Raw genomic sequence first — 12,038 nt, forward strand, 5'->3', positions numbered from 1 at the left:
TAATCAAGTTAATTTATTCTCCACCAGATAAAAAAAAAAAGAAAATTAGTCAATAGTCGGTTGAAAATCATGGATTTATGGTGAATTGGATTTTGGTTTACATTCCAATGAAATAGCCATTTTATTTCTCGTTCGTCCGTGCACATACACCCTTTTTACAACCCTAAATGTATAGTTAACCGAAATATTTTGTTTGAATTTGAAATCGATAATGATAATTAAATCAATCAATCAGTGATTAAAAGAGCAGGAAATGGGAGAAGGGGGCAAAAAAAAAAAAAAAAAAAGGGCACTGACTAACCATACTCTAAAAGACTATAGATAATCTGTTTTCCACTTTCAGAAGTTTGCCTTCTCCCCTCCTCTTTTCGGTCCACTTCTATGCCACCGATGAATACCATAATAAATGATCATTTTATCAATTGACGTAGCAAACGGCTCTCTCAATATTTCAAAAAAAGAATTATTTACCATCGCACTGACGTACCCTTTTTGTTTGTAATTTATAAAAGTTTTTCACAATTTCATATTCATATTTCAAATATAGTTTAAAAGGTTTGTTATGTTTTGAAATAATAATTTAAAGATCAAAGAAAGTAAAAAAGAAAAAAATAATTAAAATACTGAAAAAAGAAATTGCAGACGAAGGACTGTAGCAAGGTCAACATAGCTGTCCTAGAACTAGACGTGTCTTAGTAAAAGTCACCGACTTCTGAACTGATGGTACGATCAGGGACTGATAGAAGATGTGTCGACCGAAATAAATATAACATATTTAGAAAAGTAAAATTATTGCTATTTACATAAGATTTATTTTAAAGTAAGTTCCCATAGGTAGATTTCCGCATTTTAAATAGAGAAAACTTGGCTATTTACATCAAAAATATCACCACGGTAACGGTAAGTGTTGTTAAATTTATCAATTAAATGAATTTTATAGTATATATAACTTTGATGATGATCATTATCATCAGTATGAAATAATAAATGATAAATAGTTCATCAATCTTAGGCCACACCAATTTGATTAATAGTTCTTCGGACAAAAGCTCCAAAAAAAAAAATGGGGCGAGCGACCGATTTTTTTTTGTTTTAATATATTTCTTGAACACGAGTTTTTTTGAGGCGAGTGCTCTATAATTGAAGCGAGCGGTATAATTTTTTTTTTAAATTGTTTGATTTAGAAGTTGTACAATTTATGTACATGTTATAACTGGGTTATTTCATAGAAAAACGAGGAGCAACAGATGCTCTAATGCATATAATTTGATTTATTGGTGCCTGTACCATATCAGACTTTCTTGTCTCACTGTGGTTTAGTTAATTTTGGTTATTTTCTTCAAGTAAGCTTTGTCTATGTCATAATGTGAATTTGCATTTAAATCCATATACATATTTAGGAAGCATATAGCAGATGGAGTTTTACAAGAGGAAGTATGTTAGTTGGGTAAATGAAACATGTTGAATAAAATTAAAATATGTGTATGTATCCAATAAAATGCCCTTGAAAGATGTTTGATAGTTTTCATTATATGGTAATGATTGTTTATTGTTGTAGTTCAGTGTTTCTGTTGTTCCGTTGTTTTCCCCTTTTAGTGTGTTTCCCTCGGTTTTAGTTTGTTACCCGGATTTGTTTTTGCTTAATCGAATTATGACTATTGAACAGCGGTATACTACTGTTGCTTTTATTTATTGGCTGCTTGACATCCAGTTGGAACTATTTATACATAATTAGGATCAAAATAATGAGTGACGAGGTGAATATTTCTTGCTTTGTACTAAAACAACATCCTGAGTAAGATAGTTACATTGCTATACATGTAGATCCAAATGTATTAAAATATTCCCTTAAAATACCCGTCACCCCAATCACATGCATATTTCTTACTGAGCAAAATACTCTTTCGTTTTGCTCCTAAAAGCTGTAATGCATTTAAAACTCTTTAGCTTGACTAGAAGTGGTTGAACCAATTACACACCCCTAATTATTATGAGCATGCCAATCACAATACGGCATCACCTTGGTCTCGTTGGAACTTTTTAAATTCCCCCCAACAAAAGATGAGTTCTGATTGCATGCCAAAAGACTAACAAGGGAATATGAGGTTTCATCAACATCAAATACTTCTGTGATTTTTTAAAAAGTTAATGGGAATTTACAATTCATTTCATCCAAAGAAAGATAGGTATTGACGATGGTTCTAACAAATATTGATGTGTTTGTGGTCATGAATGACATGATGACTCTTCTAACGAAAATTTTTTAATTTTTGCATCCTAGAACAGGTCTTTAAAGGTAAAACGAGAAGCATTTCGGTTAACTGTGTGTTCAGTGACTACTTGTCCACGGAAATGAGCACACACAACTACATCCCGATTTTTGACCTTTTATTTACAAATCGATTTATCACACGTGCGTTTAAAATGATTGGAGCATTATATGCAACAGAAAAGCGTCTATGTGAAAAAAATAATTTCAAGGAGAAACTAATTTTGGATCGGCATGCGGACCAAAAATTTGCAGAAGCGGTAATTTTTTTTTTTTTATTGAAAAGTCAATTTCTCAAAAACAGGAGCGGGAAAATCCAAAGAACTATTAATCAAATTGGTGTGGCCTTATGATAGCAATTGTGTTTCACATTCTGTATTAAAACATAACGTAGGCGGGGCATAAAAAGCACTTTAACCTCACAACAAAGTACTACACTGATTTCAAGTCGGGAACCTTTAAAGCGGTTGACTTTTGTATTTTCTTTTTTTTTTTTTACTGTTCTTTGAGATTTGAGATTGTGTTCTTGAAGACTTGAACACATTCTCAGCAGACCAAATCATTTAAAAAATTGGTTTATTGCTTGTGTAAAATGTTATTTCATTTTCTTGCATTGGGTTGATACCGTTGCTGGTGAACTATTAGTTCCTGAGGGTATCAACAGCTCAGTTGTCGGTGCTTCGGTATACAGATAACATACATTTCTTAAATTCCTAGTTGACAAATTTAGAAATCATTTTGAAACTAAATTTCCATCTCTCTCAGGCAAAGATGACCTTAAAACGAATTTGGCTATTACTTTTAGTTCCTTTTTGTTCTATTAGGGTATGGATGGGATTACAGAATAGAGAATGATGGGTCAAATCTACAGAAAAATGGACCCAAAAAATAAAGAATAGAGAAAAATACGGCAAAAAAATAAAGAAGAGAAAATAATGGGGGTGCTGAAATATAAAGAATAGAGAATAATGGGCAAAAATATAAAGAATAGAGAAAAAATTACCTAGAAATTTTAAGAATACAGAAATAATAGACCCCCAACCCCATCCAGACCCTCAGTTTACATAGTTCCTCACGTGTTTAGGTATTTACTCATCTTTGACTTTCAAATTTTTGGTTTCTAGCGATCCTGGTAAAGATTAATACAGAAAAGCACTTTGGACGCATACTACTTTTAAATGTCATTTTCATTTTGTGATGCATAGTAAAGATATTGTCTCGTATGTTGACCTCTAAATGAGAATAAGAAGTTGTGGTATGATTGCCAATGAGACAATCAAACACCAAATCAAGTGGAAGTAAGCAACTTTAGGTCAGCAAACAACGGCCTTCAACAAGAAGTGACATGACAAAATGCAAAACAATTCAAACGAGAAAATACTAACGGCCTAAATATGATAAAACAATAAAAGAGAAACAAATAAGACAGACAACCTTCATCGACTATAACTGTGTTACATGCCCTCTGGCTATAGAATGTGGCGGGGTTAGGCATATTTCCTCAATCTTATCATTAACCGGGACATTGTTTTGATATTAAAAAGAAAAAAAATCAGTCGAAAAGGTCATGACTGATCAGATCAGCATGATGCAAAACACCAACTAACAAGAAGTCAAAGTATCGATTTAAGAGAACTCGCAGTTACAAAAAGCTACATCAAAGCCAATGACAGACTAAAATATTAAGCAGTACTACACATCCAACAGATTCAGTGTAAAGACGCCATAAACACTGTGAAAAATCATGACATTGTGGAATGCCAAAATGAAAGTATCGACAGATGTAGGACCATAAGTGTTCATAAATGTAAACTATTATATATTTAGTTACGTTTTTATTTATTGATAACAATATCCATGATAGTAGCGATTAAGGCAACATTCAATACCGATAAAGACAATGTTAGATTAATAACTATAAGAATAAGTTTATGCAAAGGTACAATGAGTTTACATGGATCTTTTTCAATTATGGGCTCTATAAGCAACATTGTCGTAAATATCAGGATGTGATAACCCGTTTGTAGTAAGGTTTTTACAGCCAAACTTCTAAACTGAATTTTAACTGGAAACGAAATCCCTGACTTTATATTTTACCAGCTATACAAACATTACTTTCATTGAAATCTAAAACGCCAGTTAATACAATAAATACTTTATAAATAATAAAATATGAGATATTTCATGGTGAACATTGATCATAAAAAGCAAGAAGACACCGAAAAGGGCAACATGACACAATTTTGAATAATGGACGGCTACGTAATAAATATTTTTGTGAAATGTTATATCTATTTCCTATAAACTAAAATGATATCTTCCACCTTAATAGGCGTTATTGACCTTTCAAGATTGTTATACATTACAGAGCAAACATCCTTGTCTGTCGCATTGACCAATTGAAAGGTTAGACTAGGTTCACACACGTGTCTCTTTTATGAAACTATCATACTAGCGCCCGATATTTATAGAGACGCCTGCAGATATACTAGACGGTATAATAAAAAAATTGGGTTATTTTTTATGTACTTTAATTATCATTTGACAGAAAAAGTTTAGCGATGTTAATATCTCGTAAATTCAAATTGAATATAGTATTCAAGATAAAAAAAAATGCAAAAAAATGTACAAATTTACGTTAAAAGATCATAGAGCATCTGTAAAAAAAGGGGAGTCCTCATTTCTATATCCTTTAATCTTTTTCGGTCAATTTTTTCTATTCCTTATTTTATTGCCCCTTTTTCTCTATCCTTTATATTTAAGCACCCCATTATTCTCTATTCTTTATTTTTTGGCCTATTTTTCGCTATTCTTTATTTGTTTGACCCTTTATTCTGCACCTTTTGCCATTTATTTTCTATTCTGTAAACCCCATCCAGACCCTTTATTATGACTGATATCTTCCTCAATCTTAGTTTTGTCTAATAAGATTTATCATTACTTTACATCAAAGATAACAATTCCTACTTTTTATTATTTCTTTTAAATCTGTTCATAATGTGTGTAGATATTGACGATCTATAGTTTGCCATTTTGTATAGACACCCGTCCATTCGTTACCCTCTAGATGTATTTTGGTTATTTTTGTAATTGTGTTGCTATCTCATTGACTATATACCACACATATAATTTTATTCATAGTTATGTCAACAGTACAAATAATTAGTTGGTTGTATAAGCTACCGAGTTCGCCTACACTGAGCTGCTAAGAATAGGATTTCAGAACCTGTAATATTTTCTCTTTGTTTCCGGAAAATTCAATATTTGCGTCACATGATCTTTTTCATTTCATTTCATTAATATTATTACTATTATAATAATTTTCATGTTTATAAGAAGCATACATAACAAAAATTTAACAAGTTAACTGAATTTGTAATGCCATCAAGTAAAATACATAAGTGTGTGGTTTTTTTTTGTTTTTTGTTTGTTTGTTTTTTTTTTGGTGGGGGGGGGGGGATGTCCTCTATTCTTTATATTTCTGAACCTCATTATTCTTTATTCTTTTTTACGATTTTTTTCTGTATAAGAATGAGAAGATTTGGTATGATTGCCAATGTGACAGCTACAAGAGTTACAATGAAGGGGTAGTAAGAAATTATAGACCACCATATTCTTTTTCATTTTTAACATTATTCTCTATTCTGTAAACCCAGTACAGCCCAATAAATGTTTTAAAGTCAACGAAGGAAAATATGTAATACGTGCAAAATAAATAACTAGTATAAAAACTTTGATGAAACGAAAGCGGTATGGCTACTTTCCCCTGTATTCAGAGAAGGGTTAAGGGGACCGGGGGCACCCCCTTATTGAGCTACTCACATAGACTTTTTACAAGTCTGACTCCTATTGTTGTCTTATTAGTGCCCACCTTTTCGAATTCATGGAACCTCATCTGGTATTTGTGTCACTCACAGTCAATTTCGAAAAAGATTTGCAACCTTAAACTATTCTAAAATCTAGAAAAAAAAACCATCGTCTCTGAAAGGCATTGGTGTTGAAGATACGTTTGGTAGACTTTTGCATTTTATTCATAAAATGTTTTTGAAAATTTATTTGTTTCTAAACAGAAAAAAGTTTTTTATATCCTCTTGGAGGAATTTTGCTTTTGGTTTGGAATGACTATTCAGAGGTTTTTATTTATATTTTATATTTACCCATTATTTGCAAAAAACAAAAAAAAAACGCCTTTTAGAAGCATTTGTTATTAGTTAGATGTTCAGAAATGTGACACAATTTTTTAAAACATTAGAGAACTATAATAAAGAATATTTGAAAATGGATCATTTAAAAGTTTTTTGAAAATGCTTGTAAAAGAAAGACACAATTGATATTGCTCATACCTCTTCTCTTTGGTTTAATTGAGATCTATTTGTTTTATAATGATGTTTATCATCAGACTGTGTTTTTTTTCAGTCTGTAATGGTTTTAAGTGACCTTTTCAGTCTGTAATGGTTTTAAGTGACCTTAGGTACGCGAATACATAAAAAATTCTTCGAATAAATTATTTTATAGTTTGATATTATATTATATTTAATACCTAAAAATTCTGTTTTGGTAAACAACTATTTTATATGGTTTTTCTTAAATTGAGTTACATTTGTAAATAATATCAATTTGATATCCTTTATATATTAATGAAAACGTTTCTCTCATTTAACCACATGTAGCACAATAACGATTTCAATATTCAGGAAGCATGGTAGATCACATTTGGTCAGTATAGATGGTCATTGAAATTGGCAAAATTTGAAATAAAAAATATAAGTTGTATTTATACTCATGTCATTGGACTCTATGGTAATTTGTTTTACCAACAAAAAAACAAAAAAAGGAAAAAAGAGAAACAATTGAATTATTGAAGAACTATAGAATTTGTTTCAGGTGGCGATAACTCTAATTTTCATAATTGATTGTTTTATGAAGAAAAACAAATATTTTAGAAGAGCTATTGATTCATATTTTATTTCAAACTAATGAAGATGTCACATAATTAGGTATTTTTGGATGTTATCTGTATAGATAAGAGTATGTGCATATCTTACATTAAATCTAAATAATTTCATAATATCAATAGTGGAAGTTACCTTCGTAGAATAGTATACATATGTCCTACAAAAGAGTAAATTAAGATTACTGTTTGAATTTCATGGGATGTTCACTAATTATATAGCCAGAAAAAAGTTTGACCTTGATAAGTACATTACATTAGACATAGATTACACTTTTCGAGGTATTGTATTAAAATAATCTAAAGTCAAACATCCTTGTTTTATGTTAAGCCAATGAGATTTCGTTAAATAGCATTTATTGTAGATTTGGGAAAAGTCTAAACTCGGTTTTACAGGGTTAAGGTAAAATCGATTAAGCCGCATCGAATGACTATTTTATTGGTGGTAGTCGTAAAATATGAAGATTTTGTTTTCGTTGAAAAAACAGTAGTTAAATTTTATTTTTATGTTTATTTTTGTATAGTGACATATGAATGGATTACTTTTTTTGAAATCTCAAAAGGTAGAATACTTGTACATATGGCCGAACAAAATTGTGTGTTTTTTTTAGTTGGAAATTTTAGAAATAAGGGTTTCTTACTAGTATAATGGGAAATAAAGTGAATTCAAGATAAATACGAGGTAACTAAATCAATTCCTGTTTTCTGTTTAAGATACATTGTAAATAACAAAAAATAAAATAGATATTGGTAAATAAGATAAATATTAGATAAATTCATAAATATATTGTTGCTATGAAATCATTGCGTCTTGTATTTTCATGTATTAATATCGATTAGTTTTATTTATACGAATTTAAAATTTACAGGTCCAAAATGTTTCATTAATTTTTTCCGTATTTGAATTTATTTTTGTAATTTAATACAAAACAAAAATGAGGCGGAAGAAACCAAGGGCACATTGAAAACTCATAAGTCGAAGATAAACTAACAACGCCATGGCAATAAAATTTAAAAAAAACAACAAAAACCAAAAGAAAACAAACAAAAACCAAAAAAAACAACAAAAAAAACCCCAAACAAACAAATCTATAAAACACTACACAGAAAACCAAAGATTGAGCAATATAAACCTCTCAAAAACCTGGGGTGAACTGTCTTGTGCTCTTGTAAGTATAAATATGGTGAAAAGTCTCATTCGGTGATGTCACAATCGAAGAAAAAGAAGACGGCATTGTGTTTACAACAATTGGAACATACCCGTGAACATCTCTGACACATATATTCCATTACGGTCAACCAACTTGCAAGTAAGCAACCTCATCAGGGGTTGTTGTATTCGTATGTCTATCACAAACATTTGCGTTGACGGCAGATTTTTTTATCGCTTCTGTTAATTTCATTCACAACTTGTCGAACTCGGGGATACTAAGGGTTCGACGATTGTCGTTTGTTAGAGATGTCATGTGGATCACTTATTTTGAATTACTCGTTGTGTTGTTCTGTTGCTTTAATACTGGCGGATACTCTAAATACCTTTTAATTACTGATTCTATTTTGATAGTTTAAATGGAACTGTATAGAACTGTATAGATATATTTCATAATTATTTATTTTCAGATTCAACTTATTTTAATGGACATGCTGTTCGTCTTCGTTTTTCCCTCAGAAGGACGTTCTTTACATGTTAGACATTGTCAGCAGCCAGACAATATAGAAGAGGCATTCAATAATCTCAGGAATCAATTAGATCTAACCATACTATCACATACAGAAAGTACAGAAATAATACCATGTCCTTCTCAAACGCGGAGTCATCATGGTGACCCTCAAAGACTGCGCTCTACTTGCCCATGGGTATGGGAGGCAAATTTAGACAACACAAGATACCCACAAAAAATTTACAATGCCCGTTGTATATGTAGGAGATGCATAGGTTCCTCAACTAAATATCATTGTGAATCTATTTTTACTCATGTCAAAGTTTTCAGAATTCTGAACTGTGTAAATGGTTTACTGCGATACGTTCAAGATGAACAACGTGTTAGTGTAGGGTGTACATGTGCCCATAAAAGAACGCAACATAATTCATAGTGAAGTGTCAGAGACCCGCAATTTTACGAAGATATAGAGAAGACAGACAGCATAAAATTTAGTATAAAGTTTAATAGGGCAATGTCATTTCTTCTAGTCATATCTCCGGGCACTCAGGCTTCCGCCTACAACAAAACACTGACCGCCAACAGTGCTGAAAGTGGCGTTAAACACCAATCAATCAATCATTCTAGTCATATCAAATTTCATGTTATGCAATGTGATTAAAACACACATTATGCGTTCACGCTTTGCTTACAATGATCTTACATCATTCCGTTCTACTTTCTGTTCTGGTAATTTTTAGATAAGCCCTTCTATGTTTTGAAAGTGTGTATCATTACGATAAAACAAGAAGATTACGAATGATCGTTAAAACGGAAGGTAGAATGGAACGTTCTCAAATTGCATGAAGAAGCCTCAACAATCTCATTACAATGCAAGCATTTTAGCATTTATAAAAAGTTTCATATGGTGTATTATTACAAAACTAAAAAAAAAATGTTCCATACATTTTAAAACTACTGTCTTACTCTTTTTTTCAACTGAATATTCCGATATATTTCAACATGGAACATTATTATATTGAAGAAAAAAACATGACTGAAGATAAAAAATTATTTGAAATATAAAAATAAGAAGATATGATATGATTGCAAATGAGACAACTCTCAACCAGAGACCAAATGACATAGAAAGTATACATGGGAAAAAACATTCACACAATTTATTAAACGCCAAATAATAGAATGGGCGCGTTCAAGTGTTGTGTAATACCATTCTTCAATATGGTATCTTAATGTTACTTTTATCATTTCTATTCGGTGGTGTCTCAAATGTTATTTTCATTGTGTTTTTTTGTGATTATCTTTAATTTATTGTTTTGTTTATGCCGGTGCTTTTCATGTATTTTTTTTTTAACTTGTTGTTTTATGGCACTTAGATGTGAGTGTCCATTATGTTATTTTAAATTGTTTTGTATTTACTTCTTTGTTGATTTCTATGATTTGTTTAATTGTTTCTCCACATATAAATATTAAACGAGAATATGGTTAATTTATTGTAAATTTAGTTTATTACTGTCGAGCGACGGCATGCCTATTTGAAAAATAAAAAGTCACTAAAAGACAACCAAGAAACTATAAGTCAAAGAAAGACCATCCCATGACATGCGCGATGGGTACTACCGACGAAACAGGAACTGATTACCCCATTGAGATACCTGGTTCCGCCCGTTTTTTTGGAAGTTTATTTTTGGTTGAATTGCTTTTATTCCGTATGCTATTATTTTTCTGTTGACTATTGTGTTGTTGGTCTTTGAAATTCGACCACATTGAACTTGAAATAAAACATACTTCAAATACAGATATGCTTTATACCTACTAACACCCAGAAATCGACATTGAAGGTCAATTGAGAAATACCTTATTATCCTAATGTGGACTCACCATTTAACTGAAGCAACATCCAAGCAGCACCTCGATATATAGTATAGTAGTATGCAAGTGAGGGTCAATTAAGAACTTAAAGTTTACAAGATAGGTTGAATATTGCTCTAATATAAACTTTCCATTTTAATAAATGAACATTCCAGCAATAACTCGATAAGGAGTATATATATCAAATCTTGCGTTTCCTTTTGGGATTTCCCTTTCAAGGAAGCTAATAAGCAAGATGTGCCTGATGGACAGGTTCTTTTCTCATTGACAATATATTTGTTGCATTTTGATGTAGAATTTCTTGCAAGTTGTCGGTATACCTATGTGAACCAACTGTCCTCGCCGATCTTTTCTTATTCGCATATGAGTTGGATTTCCGTCAGACACTTGTAAAAAAAAACAAGAAGATTAAATAGGCTAGATCATTGAATTTCACATACAGATATATTGATGTCCTTTCCATTAACAATTCAAACTTTTCTGTTTAGGTCCCACTGATATATCTTCATAAACTAGAGATTGAAGAAACACAGATATAGCTTCTCCGCTTCATTTTTTAGAAAAATACCAATAATTTGACTACAGCGGTCATCTCAGTACCAGAGTTTATAACAAACGAGACGATTTTAATTTTAAAATTATAGATATTCCTCACCTTAGCAGCAAAACTCAAACTTCATCCGTGTATAGAATATACATTTCTCAACTGATACGATAATCTAGACCTTGCAGCTGCTACTCAGACTTGTAAGACGTCGGTGCCTGAGCAAAAAAAATAATGAACTATGGTTTTATCAAAGAAAGTCTCATCCTTTGTCTCGAAAAATTCACCGTAAAGTACCTAACAGATAAATATTCGGTGTCTACTTCTCAAACAATACTGGATGGCCTTAGTTATAGATTCTATGTGCTGACGTAGGGTATCACTTTTTAGGTGGCACCTTTGACAAATTTATTTGCATATTTGCTTTTTTAATTGTGTTGTAATTCTGTGCATGATGTTTGTTATACATTTTTGGCTGCTGGATCCCAATTATTTTCATGTTAACCAATATGATTGTTTGGGTTGCTCTCCCTATTTTGTAAATATAACGGAACTATAAACAACTGTCATACACATGGGCGGTTCAGCTAGCTGTAAAACCACCATTTTCTTCGAAAAAGTCCTGTACCAAGTTAGGAATGTGACAGTTGGTTGATTTAATCAAGCGTTTGATTTTGTCAGGTTATATGGATTTCCCTTTTTTTTTATTTACCTTGGATTTCGGTATTTTGTAATCACTTT

General features: G+C 31.4%; 1 protein-coding gene across 1 annotated transcript; it reads left to right on the top strand.

Annotated features, from left to right (window-relative positions):
• Positions 1-8,855: 8,855 nt before the first annotated feature.
• On the top strand, positions 8,856-9,314 carry LOC127739203 (interleukin 17-like protein). Its single transcript, XM_052250825.1, has one exon. It carries the CDS (start codon positions 8,856-8,858, stop codon positions 9,312-9,314), a length of 459 nt encoding a protein of 152 aa, XP_052106785.1.
• The last annotated feature ends 2,724 nt before the right edge of the window (positions 9,315-12,038 follow it).

The sequence above is a fragment of the Mytilus californianus genome, unplaced genomic scaffold (genome assembly GCF_021869535.1).
Source record: "Mytilus californianus isolate M0D057914Y unplaced genomic scaffold, xbMytCali1.0.p SCAF_4, whole genome shotgun sequence".
Taxonomy (NCBI): Eukaryota; Metazoa; Mollusca; class Bivalvia; order Mytilida; family Mytilidae; genus Mytilus; species Mytilus californianus.

Coding starts and splice junctions, on each gene's coding strand:
- LOC127739203 (XM_052250825.1), top strand. CDS start 8,856: ATGGACATGCTGTTCGTCTTCGTTTTTCCCTCAGAAGGACGTTCTTTA.